At 42.2% G+C, this 15,123-nt stretch overlaps 1 protein-coding gene across 3 annotated transcripts in view; it reads left to right on the plus strand.

Annotated features, from left to right (window-relative positions):
- The window catches only part of ZFHX3 (zinc finger homeobox 3), a 235,493-nt gene that overhangs the window by 207,615 nt on the left and 12,755 nt on the right, over window positions 1-15,123 (plus strand). For all 3 annotated transcript variants that reach the window (XR_006197321.1, XR_006197322.1, XM_042920007.1), the window contains exons 6-7: window positions 3,066-3,199; window positions 3,352-3,552. Coding sequence is in view for 1 of the 3 variants with exons in the window: in XM_042920007.1 (XP_042775941.1) it covers window positions 3,066-3,199; window positions 3,352-3,552 (335 nt within the window). In the remaining 2 variants the exon portion in view is untranslated. The remainder of the gene's footprint in view (window positions 1-3,065; window positions 3,200-3,351; window positions 3,553-15,123) is intronic.

Consider the following 15,123-nt stretch of genomic DNA (forward strand, 5'->3'; position numbering starts at 1 on the left):
GTTCAGCGGGAAGCAGCTTGAGAAATCTTCAGACTGTCTGTGGCCTGTAGTAAACCCTTATCCAGCCTGCTGATGGAGAACTTGTACAGCTGTTGGCACATCTACAGAAATTGTATAAAGACATGGGTGCCATGTCTTGATAGGGATTGACATATTAATATTGGGGGTCAAGCTAGGAGGGAGCTGCTGGACTAGTTAACCTAACTCTTAGGAGCAGTCCCATATCACCCAGGGAAACACAATGGGATTGTAACTGGGTGTTAATAGATTCTAAGAATGGCACAGCTTTATCTTTAGGAAGTGAGCTAGTGAGCTGCAGGTGGCTAATGTCTACCACTAGACAGATCTGATCTAATAAACATGCAGGCTGTCCAGGATAGAAGGAAGCTGAGCTCCAGAAGTTTTTACACCAGCAGGTGCAGCATTTTCATATTACAGCATGGCTGGTGTATTACTGGGGAGAAAGAGGTATGAGGGAGAGAGTGCCAATTTTATTTTTTAAAGCACTTTATAAGGAGTCCTTAGCTTGAGCTCACAAAGGAAGCTTTACAATTCCAGAGAAGTTAAGGAGTTTGAAAATTAAAAAAAAAAAAAGTAATAAAAGTTCCCCTCTCCATGCAGGGGGAAAGGATAGTGGCTTCTGAAACCAGAATGCTCACCTCTGCAACCTTGTCACAATTCATCATTCAGCACTGAAAGAAGAGGGTGGGCTCTGGTCAGACAAGGAAGCTAATGCCACACTGGGCTACCCTATGTTTGCCCTTCAGCTCCCAGTGAGTGAGATGAGTTGGGTGGTCTCATCCTCGGTGGTCTCCTCCTTAGGGCTCATCCACCCACACGGCCTCACAACTGCACATTTGACCACCTTTCTAAAGGGTGTTAGTGGCAGACTGAGGGCATTTACAAGATGATGGCATGGTCTTATAAAAGAAAAATGTTGTTTCGGGTTGGGAAGAGTAACAAAAAGACAGGGAGTGGGTGTTTGGAATGGAATCTGTATCTTGGTTTGCCTCTAATGGAAGGAGGAGCGGGTGGCAGCTCTTTCCTAACTATAAGTGCAGAGCCTAACTAATGCCTACAGGTTGGAGGTGGAAATAGGGAAGGGGTTGGGGAAGGGATGGCTGAACCAAATAAAGTAAACACCTAATGCCTCCTCTCACCCCATCTGTAGAATGCTTTTGAACTGTTAATATATAGAGGATAATCAGTAAGCAAAAATGAGAAATGATGGAGAATGAGGAACTTTCTGGGAGTCAGGGGGCACTTAATTCCCTGACCCATTAGTTAAGGACTCCTGTTGTGGTAGTGTTCAGGCAGGGGCCCATCACACTGTGAGGTCGAAAACCTGCGACACAGGGTTCCTTTGAGGGGCCAGGGGATGGGAAGTGGGCCATGGGGGAACCGGTCTAGAATGTTACAGCACCTAGTTAATCGGCAGCCATTCCATCACATTAAATATCCAGCCGTCATGTATTACCTTTCAAGTGAAAATGAATAACTCCCATTAAGAGCAAAATGGGTTTGAAGTCGATTCGAGACAGATTAAAGTACTGTTATGAATGTGTGTGTTGGGAGGAGGAGGGGTCTGTGTATAAAATGCTTGTCCTTGTACTTTTTAAATAATAGATGCCCTACAAACTTATGCAGACCAGGTTACCAAGATACTGGGGTTTAAAGGTCACAAGATGTGCATTCTGGGAAGAGCATCAACTTCCTGGAATATTTCCTGCATTTAGCAATTCTTTCTTCAAAATTATTTGTGGCCTTATGATTTTAATGAATAAAATTGATTTTCTAAAATTGTTTATTAAAAGGCACATCTATAATGAGAGCATCTTGGTATCCACGTCAGAACAAATTTCAAAGCTGAGCCTAAAGTAGAAACACAAGCTAGGTAACTAGACTGGGTGATACAGACAGCTTTTGCACTTAAGGGTAAAAATTAGGCTTTCTAAACCAAGGATCTCAATAGCAAGTCAAATTCTTTTTCAATGAGGGGAATGGGTATATATTTCTCCCGACCATTTACAGGATTTTAAAAATCATTCGTAGCAAAATTCTGAAAAAGGAAGTTCTGTGTTCACAAGTGAGAGAACCATCCTTAGATACTGACCAGGTTTTAGAATGACCACATCCACTCCTGGTGGGATTTGTGTTTACGCTGGAGAAGCACTGCTGATCCTTGTTAAACCTTTAACCCAGTGGTTTTCTCATCAAATTCTTCCAGATCCTTTTCTGTATTTCAGAGAACTCCTTCCACCCACGTTTCTGTACCTATTGTTTGCTTCTTAAGTCTCATGTGACTCTCCTCATTAATTAATGTTTTGGTTGTTTTTTTTTGGTGAAATGGGGCATGGTTTGGGCAAGCAGAGAGGAGACTTTCCCTCTTACCACCTACTCAGAATAAACGCTTGTGTCTGGAGCATTGGCTAGATTATATGTTGGATTCGTGCCCTACGTCTTTCACTCTTCAATTACTTTTTCCCCAAAAGCAGGTTGCTAAACTCAAACTTGATTTTTCCCCCCAAGTATTTATATGCGGATATCCATGTGAACCTTTCTCAGGTCACATGTGTCATGTCTCCTGTGATGTGCTGTGCTGTGATTCCAAGAGCTGGGAAAATAAAGTTGAGCTCACATAGTTGAGGACTTCTGTGAAAGCAGAGTGTGTCTGGGTACTCAGGTTGACTAGCCATTTGGTAAGACTCCCTACCCACTCTCAACCCGACTGCCCCCCATAGGCCAGCAGATTGTGTCTTGATTGGGGGGAAGTCATAATACAACGAATTTAGCTTAATCCAACTCAGAGCCTTTTAGTCCCTATTTTTTTTTTTTTTCTCAGCATTCAGTTGTTAAAGTAGTGACAGAAATTCATGGGGGAAAAAGGAACACTTGCTTCTTTTCCAGTGTGCTTGATAAGTCAGTCCGGATGCTCATCCTACTTGAGTTTTGGTGTTTCAAGAAAATCCTGTGCTATAAATGAATGTTGATTTTCACCCAACACAAACCCTCTGGGAGCTGGCCTGGTCTGGCTGCTGTATCGCATCTTCTGCTTTTCCTTCCAGCATCGTCCAGCCAAGCAGAGAAGGAGCTGACAGATTCTCCCGCGACCTCCAAACGCATCTCCTTCACAGGTAGCTCAGAATCTCCTCTTTCTTCAAAGCGACCTAAAACAACAGAGGAGACCAAATCAGAGCAGGTGAGACGGGAAGGGGCTCTGCTGGTTGGGGGAGGGGGAGAGCATTCTAGACACCAGTGGGGAACACACTTTTGGGTGGGTGGGCTTGGGGCAGACACAGGCACTGGTGGGAACTGAAGATTCAGCCAGAGGGGTGGATGTATCCCCCACAGATGTACCAGTGTCCCTACTGCAAGTACAGCAATGCCGACGTCAACCGCCTCCGGGTGCACGCCATGACGCAGCACTCCGTGCAGCCCATGCTGCGTTGCCCCCTGTGCCAGGACATGCTCAACAACAAGATCCACCTCCAGCTGCACCTCACCCACCTCCACAGCGTGGCACCTGACTGCGTGGAGAAACTCATTATGACGGTAAGGCAGCCGGCAGCAAGACCTGTGGCTTCTCTTTCCCGAGGTCAAAGGTGATGCAGTAACATGGAGGAGATTCTGTTTTGTTGGGTGAGAAAGCCAGTGTAGAGTTGGAAATATCAAAAATGGCCCTAGACCTCTGTTCTTCTGTACCTGCCTTCGACTGGGTACGACCATGGTGTGACTGTAGCCCAAAGCATTGAATGTGTATGTGTTTCTCCACCTTCCCTTATTATCCTCCCTCCTGGTCTGATGCAGAGATTAGCTAACCACTTACATAAAAGATATTGTTATTTAGACTCTGCAAACCTTCAATAAGTTGGTCATGTTCTAGGTTGCTGTTAGTCTCATTTCATCCTCACAACAGCCTTGTTTAAAAGATAAAGGTTTGGACATGTTCACATTAACAGCTGAGGAAACTGAGGCTCAGAGAGTTTAGCTGACTTGATGCCACTTGTAAGTGGTAGGGTTGAAATTTGAACCCACATTTTCCAGCTCTAGGGGTGTGACCCTGTAATGTGGGCACTTCTCAAGCCAATATCTGAATTCTCGGAGCAGTAGAATGGTCAGTGGGATAGCATGTGTTGACTCATGGACGAGGGCTTTGCATTTTCAACACGCTATTGCTACACCTGCAGGTTTTAAAAGCATGGCTCTAAGTGGCTACTGTAGCTCGGCCCAAAAGGTTAGCATAAAGATTTAATTGTAATGTGAAAATTTTCCAAATTCCACAGGTGATACTAATATCCTGCTTTTCTATCTGTGATGGGGCTGCTGTGCAAGCCCATTCCTGATTACTAGAGGAAAAACTACCAAAGAGAATTATTCTCACCTCTAACTTATTTCAACAGTGGAGTAATAGGTTAATTTGATGGTCTTTTCATGTACAGATTCCCAGGGAGGTAGTCGGTTCAGAATTCCATGTTATGACGTGCAGGTTACAAACATATAACCTCTAGGCATTTCCTATTCCATTTGGTTATGCAAGATGAATGAATAATGTTCTAAGTGATGTTTAGTCGTGGGGAACATATAATTAATGCATCAAGAGAACTTTAGCAGCTAATAGGAAACTTGAAGGTGACCCAGCATAAGTTTCATCTCAGAGATCTTTCAAGTATAAATTCCCTTTCCGTGGGTGTTTTCAGATAGACTGGTGAACACTGTGTAAAGATTCTCTGTGAGTGGAGACCGTTTTTTTGGATGGGTAGGTTTCTGTGTTACAGGTATTGGCATTCTCACCAGCCTTGGAAATAACAAGGGGATTTTCTCAGGCTTCATCACACTTCCCACTGATGGCCTGGAACCATAAGAGCCTGAAGGAACAGAAAGTGATATGGGAAGCATTTTTAGTACTTAATGGCATCTTTCTTCTCCTCAGGTGATAATTTTTCCTATTTGATATAAGTCTGGTCTAGAAAATATGAGCCTATAATAATCTGTATGACTGGTTTACATTAAACAGTAGGTTTCCTTTATACATCCCTAGGGACTATAATATAAATTATATTTCAAATATCCATTGTTTGTCATATTTTTATAACAGTGAAAGTGAGGTGCATTTCACATAAGTGAGTCTGGTGGTCATTATGAATCTTCTTCATTTACCAACGGAGTCTTCAAGGACAACATGTAACTACTGTGTTCCTGGGGTACCAATCCCTAAGATAATTGTGGATGTTACTCACTAACTAGCACCTTCTCAGCAGTGATTCTCGACCTTTTTAGAGACTCCAATAAAAGTGATTCTGTAGCCTTACTGGGTTATTCTATGCACAGTAAAGTTGGACAACCACTGTTAAGACCACCATTGAGTATTCTGCATATACAAAACTGTGTATACTGCCAGGGAGCATAAGAATACCTTAAAATTCATACATGGAACCAGGTTTATAAACCCTGTTCTAGAAGAATCCCTGACAACATAATTATATAGGAGAAGCATGATCCCTGAAAGGGTTGTACTTGGTACTTTGTACTGAAACCCCTGTGTACCTTATCTTCCCACAGCAGACAATGGAGATTTTTTCTATAGAAATGTAGACTTTTTTTTAAGTTCTTTTTTTTTAATTCCACTATAGTTAACATTGTTATATTAGTTTCAGGTGTACAGTATAGCAATTCAACAGTTCTATACATTATTCATTGCTCATCATGATAAATGTATACTTAATTCCCTTCACCTATTTCCCCATCCCCCCACCTCCCCTCTGGTAACCATCAGTTTGGTCTCTATAGTTAAGAGTCTTTTTCTTGGATTGCCTCCCTCCCTCCCTCCCCCCCACACCTTTGTTTATCTGTTGTGTTTCTTAAATTCCACAGATGAGTGAAATCATGTGGTATTTGTCTTTCTCTGACTTATTTCGCTTAGCATTACACTTTCTAGACCCATCCATTTTGGTGCAAATGGCAACATTTCGTTTTTTGGTTTTTTTTTTTTTTTTTTTTTTTTTTATGGCTGAATAATACTCCATTGTGTATATATACCACATCTTCTTTATCCATTCATCAATCAATGGACACTTAGGCTGCTTCCATAGTCTGGCTATTGCAAATAATGCTGGAATAAACATAAGGATACTTATATCCTTTCCAATTAGTGTTTTTGTATTCTTTGGGTAAACACCCAGTAGTATGATTACTGGATCATAGGGTAATTCTATCTTTAACTTTTTGGGAAACCTCCATACTGTTTTCCACAGTGACGATACCAGTTTGCATTCCCACCAACAGTGCCTGAGTTTTCCTTTTTCTCCATGTCCTCGCCAACACTTGCTGTTCCTTGTGTTTTTGATTGTAGCCATTCTAGGAGGTGTGAGGTGGTATCTCATTTTAGTTTTAATTTGCATTTCCCTGGCAATGAGTGGTGCTGAACATCTTTTCATGTGTCTGTTAACCATCTGTATCTCTTTGGAGAAGTGTTTGTTCATGTCTTCTGCCCATTTTTTAATTGGTTTATTTGGTGGGGGGGGTTAGGTTATATAAGTTCTGTACATATTTTGGATACTAACCCTTCATTGGATATATCATTTGCAAATATCTCCTCCCATTTAGTAGGCTGTCTTTTTAGTTTTGTTCCTTCACTGGAAGGAAGTGAAGCCTTTTATTTTGATGTAGTCCCAACAGTTTATTTTGTCTTTTATTTCCCCTGCCTCGGGAGATATATCTAGAAAAATGCAGCTATAGCCAATGTTAGAGAAATTACTGCCTGTGCTCTCTTAAATAATTTTTATGGTTTCAGTTCTCACATTTAGGTCTTTCATGCATTTTGGATTTAATGTTTGTATGGTGTAAGGAAGCGATCCATTTTCATTCTTTTGCATGTTGCTGCCCAGCTTTCCCATCATCATTTGTTAGAGAGACTGTCTTTTCCCATTGTATATTCTTTTCTCCTTTGTCAAAGATTAATTGATCATATAATTGTGGGTTCATTTCTGGGTTTTCTATTGTGTTTCATTGAACTGTGTGTCTTTTTGTGCCAGTACCATACTGCTTTGATTACTACAGCTTTGCCGCATAACTTGAAGTATGGAATTGTGATATCTTCAGTTCTTTTTCAAGAATTGCTTTGGCAATTCAGGGTCTTTTGTGATTCCATACAAATTTTAGGATTGTGAAAAATGTTGTTGGTATTTTGATAGGGATTGCATTAAATGTGTAGATTACTTTGAGTAGTATAGACATTTTAACAATATTTGTTCTTCCAATCCATGAGCATGGAATGTCTTTCCATTTCTTGGTGTCGTTTTCAGTTTCTTTGATCAATGTTTTAAGTTTTCAGAGTACAGGACTTTTACCTTCTTGGTTAAGTATATTCCTAGGTACTTCATTATTTTTGGTGCAATTACAAATGGGACTGTTTTTACTAGAAATGTAGACATTTCTGAAAAGTGTGCAAATTGTGGGAAAGGTTCTGATTATAGGAAGTCAGTTTGCTAGCAGCAAGAGAAAGTTAGTGGATTCAGAAACAAAGTTGAAAGTTATGAGAAATATAATCATATGAGGGTTTTACTCTTAAAGGTATATGTAAAGATGGTTTAATACCCTCTGTCTGCATTAGAAGATGGAGTTATTGCCTGGCTGTCAGTATTGAATTGGTTTTTCAAGCTCTGAGGATGGTTTGCATTGAGGTGATGAAGTATTTCCATTTTGATCCTTTAGTTCAGCAGGAAAAGATGAGCAATCAGGGTTAGAGGAGAATTGATGGCTGTAGCTTAGGGGGAATCCATAATCCTGTTTGAGGACTGAAGTTTGCCCTCCTGAATCAAAACAGATACCACTGTGCTTCCTCTGAAAAGTTTGGTGTTAAAATGGAATTTGTAATTGTTTTATAACCAAGTGATTATAATAAGCCTGTGGTGACAATCATGCTCCTGGAGGGCATTTTACTGTAAATTTATTAAAAAATTGGCCATGGGAAGGTATTGGTTGGACTTTCTGACTGTATGTTTGTTTGTTCCTGGTCAACTGGAACAGGAAACTCTGAAAACAGCATGATGACAAATGTCCCTCAAATCAGAGCTCCAGTTTAAAATTTTTTTTAATGTTTATTTATTTTTGAGAGAGAGTGAGGGAAAGGCAGAGAGAGAGGGAGACACAGAATCTGAAACGGGCTCCGGGCTCTGAGCTGTCAGCACAGAGCCCGATGTGGGGCTCGAACCCACACAGTGTGAGATCATGACCTGAGCCAAAGTCAGAAGCTTAACCAACTGAGCCACCCAGGTGCCCCAGAGTTCCAGTTTTCAAAAGCATATCATTAAGGAATGGCCAGTGTATAGTCATTCATCCTCCAAAAGGAGAAAGTTATGTCTGCCTTGTCCCCAAGTGGCCAGGATGAATGGTGGTAAGAGGAGTGACTTTCCTTCCTTGTCAAATGGTTTGACTATTAGCTGCAGTTGGCTGTAGAATAGGAAAAGCTGGCAAAATCTACCACACAGACAATTCTTGATAGACGTTGGGTATGTCCCGGGTATCTAAAGCTATAAATTCGGATAAACATTTTCTGCTGTCTGGGTCCAAGGTCACAAGATTTGGCTTGAATTGGGTTTCAGTTCTTCTAAAAGTAAATTTCACCCTGATAAATGGAAATAGATTACTTTCTACACAATGTCTTTCCGTTCAGTTGTAAATGGAGAGTGTTTTGAGGAGGCTTCATTTAATAATACCTTATCAGACAGCTTTCAGGAACCTGCAGTGTCTAATATGTCTGTTGCTATGGTAACAGCTGCTTGCTTATGCTCTGCATCTCATATCTGTGTCTTCCATGGGCCCCCTTCTCCTTACCGATGAAGGGGCTTGAAAATATTCTCCACTGGGAACAATCGCAGCTCTGGTCCTCCACTATGGAAACTGCACCCGCAGCACTTCATTCTGCTTGGCCTATTGGAAACAGACCTCCAAAGAGTGTTTTTATACACGTCATATCAAAGAAGCAAATCTATAAAGCCTAAGGGTTTTGAGACAAGTGCCCCTCCAGACCTGACCGAGCAGGCTGCTCCCAGTGTCGGCTCCACAGAACTCTCACCTATTTACAGAGAAGGTAGAGATTTCAAATTGGTGGAGGGGATGTAGGAGCTCCTGTTCTGTACCCTCCATTTCCTACTCTTTTGGGGGAAGGAGGGTTGAGGCTGAGGGGGAACATGTTCCTGGCCCCTCCGTAAGAATGGGAAAGACCACGTACTATGCATTTCAATACTCTTATACTAATTGATCACTGTCCTTCTAAGTAACAGGACACACCACTGGGCTCCTGGAGCATTAATATGGGGAAATTGTTTTTGTTCCTTTGTCACTTACCACAATATGACCTTATAGTGGAGATGGGGATAGGCTCCTGAGCAGCCCAGGAACTTCTTTTTCTCTAGCTCTTCATCTTATCTCCCTTTGGTAGTTCTTAGTTATCCAGTATTTTCTGTTTGTGCACAGGTTTCCCTTCTGTGCTCCTGGCCCTGCACCCCATTTTTCTCTCTCCTCCCTTCCTGTCTCCCCTGCTCTCTGCGCCCCCTACTCCCCCTACTCAGGAGCAATAGTTTGTGTCCTGTGACTTCTTTCAGTCATTGTCTGTCTCCCTGTGCATCTATGGGCCTCTGGGACAGGCTTGCTGTCTGCCCCCCCTAACTGGGGCGGCGGGTGGCCACTAGCCCTGGGGCTTTTGCACCTGCTTGGGTACCAGCTCTCTCACTTTGTCTCTATCTCAGAGGAAGGTAATGAAAATAATCGGGCTTCATTAATTCCAAGCCCTGTGAGATGATAGCCATTTGGAGCCTGTTTGCCAATTAGATGGTCTAAATTAGAAGTGACCTTGGTATACTGCCACTGCTTGCCTCTCTGAGTCTAATGAAGCTTTTCTCTCCAATCCATTCTCCTTCTCAACTTTCTTTTCTGTCACCCTGTGTGTGTGTTAACTATTCCTGTGTTTCCTGTTCTTCTAGTCACCTTTTTATTTTTGTCTTTCTTATTCTTAGTTTTTAAACTCTGGTTAGGGCTATGTTATTTTCTGGCCCACATGAATGTGAACATGGCCCTACAGTTTTTCCTCATGAGTTTTAGGTTCACACACACACACACACACACACACAAAGATAGACAACCACATAGAAAACAATTTAGAAAGGAAACAAGAAAGAGAGAGAAAGCAGGCCCTCTAGCCTCTGTGGGCCAGTGCCCAGCCTGGCACATTTGGGAGAGAGTAAAGGAAAGGAGAACAATTCTGAAGCCCTGCTGCCAGGAGGTGCTCTGCATTGCTGGCTGCAGAAGTGCAGAGACCAGTGGACAGGCTCCCGTGGTGGCCGGTGCAGGAGCAGTGAGCAGCCTGAGTCCCACTGCAGCCTGCAGACATACCACTAGCTAGAATGCTGAGCTCCCGAAGCATCTGGGTTTGAACTTCAGTATTAACAGAAGCAGTTCCTTACTTACAAGGATGCGGAGACTGGCCAGGTCTGCATCAGGAATGCCTGTGTCTGAGGCTATCCCGCCTTCTCCTATCTGAGGTGGTTCATTCTAATGATTTTTACTGAAAAGTGAAAGATTTGAGGGTTCCTTAGGAGTCTAGGTTTTGTCAAATGTATTTTTTCACTTGGAATAGTGAACCTTTTAGAAAGATCCCCTACTTAGGTGAGCAATGCCAAGGGTGTAGGGATAGTATCTTTGCTTTCCAGCGTGTAGAACACGTTGGTTGTATTGGTCTAAGTCAGACAAGGTGGCCTTGAGTGGTAAATTTGCATGGATAGTCCCATGAGAACTTAGCATGGTATATACCCCTTGGCTGTTCAGGGTGCTTTATTTGGCCATTCCACATCCATGATCTGGAGAAAACAGGAAGCGAGAGGGCTCCTTATAACTCTAGCTTCTTCTACCGAGAAAGAATAAACACCGGTGGTCCCTCCCAAGTGTCATAGTGGCAGCCAGACCCACATCCAACCCTCTGGGTTTTATAAGGAGTGTCCTTGGGGCTTTAGGGTCCACTCACCTGATAGAAACTTGAGAAGAATCAAGTCATAATCCGAAACGATGGTGAACCAAACAGAAGTAGGAACTAGGTATTTATGAACCCATGTCACCTCTCCTGGTAGTTCAAGGACAGTTAACTTGAGTACATGGATTTTTCTCTAGGGAGCCTGTGATTTCCTGAAATTATCTGTAGTAGTTTCTGTGTGAAAGTATGTTTTTAGGCATCTGCAGCCTTCCTCAGATTTTCTAAGGTTATGATCTCTGAAAGGTTATTTATTCTGGCTTGTGAGCTTCTTGGGCACAGGGACTTTGTCTCACCATATCTTAACAGGCGTGCAATACAGGGACCCTGTACGATATCTAGTGAATGATGGTCAAATGGATGGGTAAGCAGAGTCACTTGAGGTCCTTCCTTCTCAACAACTAAGTTGTTTTGAAATTGCTTAAGCTTGAAGACTTTCAGTGTCAGTGTGGAACTCTTTTATTTCTATTGTTGTTTATGAGAATTGCCTCAACTTCAAGATTTCTGGCATCAGAGCAGAACTCCATATTTCTCTTGTATATATGAGACCTATTTACTTAAGAAGATTTCACAGCCACTTTTCTGTCACTACCTCAGTTCCAAAGGTGATTTTTTCCTGCATTCCCATCAACTCTGAAGACTCTCAGGAACGTATGTGGTATCTAGAAGATTACCATGGAATTGCCTGTTGCATGGCCAAGGCCAGGCTAAAAGTATGTTAGCTAAGTTGACCGTAAATTATTTTAAAAAACACACACACAAAATCTATCAGTGAAATACTATAACCTAAAAAAAAAAAAAAAGTCTGTTTTAATAGTCTCTGGTCCCCTGTATACATAGAGTATTTGGGACATAATTTAACATATTCAGTGTTGATGGATGTATAGATTATGAGAAAAATCAATCTACATGGATGGAATAGTGACATGGAGAAAGTATAGTTGTTTGTACCAATTGTGTTGTCATCTGGCCAAACATGAAACTTTTCGTTTGGCTTTTGAATCTGGAGTAGAAGTAGGAAGAGGGAGATTGGAGGGAGGGAGGGAGGGAGGAAAGAGAGCATATGCATGCATGTGTTTTGTCTGCAGGGGAAGGTGGTGCCATCCTGTTATTTGAGGGTGTCTGAGGTTTGGGCACATCTGGGATGGTTCTGGTTATGCTGCAGTCAGGTTGTGTCCTCTCACACACCTACATGCTCCAGTGCACCTAGCAAAAGGGAGGGTCTTCACAGAACAGTGCTCAGCACACCTGAGGGACTGCCTTTCCCAGTGACTTTCAGCTACCCATCAGAGGTGTGGCTAGGAGAGTCTGAACCTTCCACGCCACTTGGTAGTCATATAGGACCAGAAAACAAGGGGGTTGGCGGGGGATGCCAAGGGAGATGTCGAAGGAACTCTGCCTTTGGCCACCTCTCCTTTTCCTCAGTGAGCTGTTGGCAGGACTGTATTTATGGCTCTTTACAAAAAAGCATGCAGAGTTTGAGAAGCTCTGGAAAGTAGGAGGAGAGAGACAAGTGAACAAAGGCACAGAAACTTTAGTGTCTGAGGGCTGCCTTGGGGCCCTCCAGTAGCCTGTGCAGGAAGGAGGCTTCCATTCTCCATCTCTGTGTTGAGACGTATGTGCAGATACACCCCACCAGACTTTCTAGATCCTCAGGATTCCCTTTAGGGAGATTCCTCTTTGCCTCCTGGGAATTTCTTGCCCATCAAAATTTTATATACCAAATCTTTTTTTTCCCCCCAGAGAATTTGAGGACACTACAGATGAGAAGATGCAGGTAGATAAAAGTAATTACTTAAACACATATGGGGCAAGACTTACAGGTTTGGAGGCCCAGATTAAGATGCAGAGGAGCATGTGAGGTTGATGATTATATTTCGGGAAGAGTTAATTGATGGAAGGTGAAGGCAGACAAAGAACCTCTGCTTACTGCCTTCTTGAATCCCAATCAGGAATTATGATTAAAGTCGCTGCGAGACAACAGAGGGCTGATGAATTGGTGTCTTTTTTTTTTCTTTTTTGCCGTCATTCACACTTGATTGACTTCAACCTTTCAAGTGCAAAAGTCTCTCTTTTCCATTATTATTCATAGCCATCTGAGTTTTTCTAATTAAAGTGTATGAAAACAATTACTGATCCGTCGTACTGAGTCTGTTAGAGGGGATGTCTGCCTTACTGTAATGCGTATAAAAAGCCCACAGTTTTCTATAATGATGTGCAGCTGAGGTGTTAGATAATTTTATTCTTTTTTACTCTGTAGGGCTTTTTTTTTTTATTTCTCATGATTCATTTTTCATAATTCCTAAAGATCCCTGGAAAGGACTGATCCTGCAGCTACAACCGAGAAAGGAGGTGGGGGGGAGTCTTTTTTCCTTTCCCTTTCTCCCCCTCTTGCCCCCAACCTCGTGCTCCCCCTTGGCTGAAGACTATAAATTAATCGGTGACCTTTCACTTCTTGGATTCCCGCTGGACTCCCCAACCACACTGGTCAGAAATGCTTTCTATTAAAAAGAAAATAGATGGAATGAGTTTGGCAATCTCTGCTCCATTCCTAACGATTCATCAACAGCTAGCCTTAACCAGCTGCCGACGAGCTTTGTGTGAGGGTGCAGATGTCTGGGAGCAGGAATTCTGTGTCACGCACATTCACCTGCCTTGCACCTGCTCTTCATAAACGTGAGCTTTCTCAGAACCCTTCTCCATAGTGCCTGTTGCTTAATTTCTGCACCTTATCAGCATCTGAACTGCTGAAATTATTCTAATACCCCGAAAGGTATTGAGGTGTTCCCTTTTTGGTGTTTATGGGGACCGTTGTGTGGGTTTCCCCTAGGACTGGAGCCTGTCACGATGTTTCTAGGGAACATGTCAGCAGCTATTTTGAGCAAGGCCAGGATCTTTAAACCGTTAAAAAATTAATAATTTATTTAAAATATTTAATTTTGAACAGTAATATAGGTGCTCCAGTCTTTGCAACAGCAAGTAAAGATCCTGAGATACCTGTGTTTCATGGGAAGATAACTCCTTCAGGTAGGGCTGGCTGCCATGTAGAAAGGCTAGGGGTGTGACTCTAGTTTCTGTTCAGCTCATTTCTTAGGCTGACATCAAACAGGAGATAATTTCTAATTCATGTAGCAATATCTTCGCCTACTACCTTTCCACCCTGTAGCAGGCAAAGGGATATTCTGTTTAAATCAAGAACGTTTTATCCTTACATTGGATTTGAGGGCTGCTTATCACATTAATGTCGGGTAAATGATAACTTATGTAGACAGACTTCCAGCCAGATGGCAGAGAAGCCTAGAGAAGTGTCTGAGGATCTGATCTAAAATTACAGCTCTTTTGATCCAGGCTGATTCTGCAATTGCTATATTAGTAAACAATAGCCACGGTCAAGGTGGTGCTGCCCTGGTATAGAATGCTGTGCAAGGCACCCTGTGTGGCTGGGACACTGGCCAGAGCTTCCCAGTGATTCTGAGTACCTCGAGCAAAGACTCCAAAGGAAATCCTGGCTGAAGTGAGTCATAAGAAATGCTCGTTTGCACTTGATCTAGCTTCTAAAGGGTTACAAAATGTTGTTTCCTGGAGGATCTGCCAATGTGTCTGCGTGTCCTTAGCCTTCTCTTTGTTCTGTTCTCTTCTTCTTACCCTTTCCTTCGCTCTCATTCCCCTCCTCTTCTTGCCTGAATACATTTTGAAAACAGTACTACAATGCTCCCTGCTTCAAGATTACAGTGTACTTTACTAGGTATGATTTAATTAGGGCCCTTATTATGTTTTCAGCAGCTTAAGGTGGGCCTTTCAACTTATCTACCTAATTGGTTGCACAAGAAGTTTCACAGCCCATGACAAAACATTGTCAGTGATCAAAGTCAAAATTCTGCATAAAGGAAAAATATTAATAATAAGATTATTCTTCAAGTGTGCACTGCTAATTATGTCCAGAATGTAACCGTAGAAACACTTTTGACTGATGTGAGCTTTGTCTAATAAACATGAATCTTCAGTGAGCTATGAAAAGTGACACTTCCAGCTTTACACTGGTGAAGGCTAATTTTGCTTATTAAATAATTTTTACACATTTCCCTGTTTTGTGTCTCTTTCCT

The sequence above is a fragment of the Panthera leo genome, chromosome E2 (assembly GCF_018350215.1).
Source record: "Panthera leo isolate Ple1 chromosome E2, P.leo_Ple1_pat1.1, whole genome shotgun sequence".
Taxonomy (NCBI): domain Eukaryota; kingdom Metazoa; phylum Chordata; class Mammalia; order Carnivora; family Felidae; genus Panthera; species Panthera leo.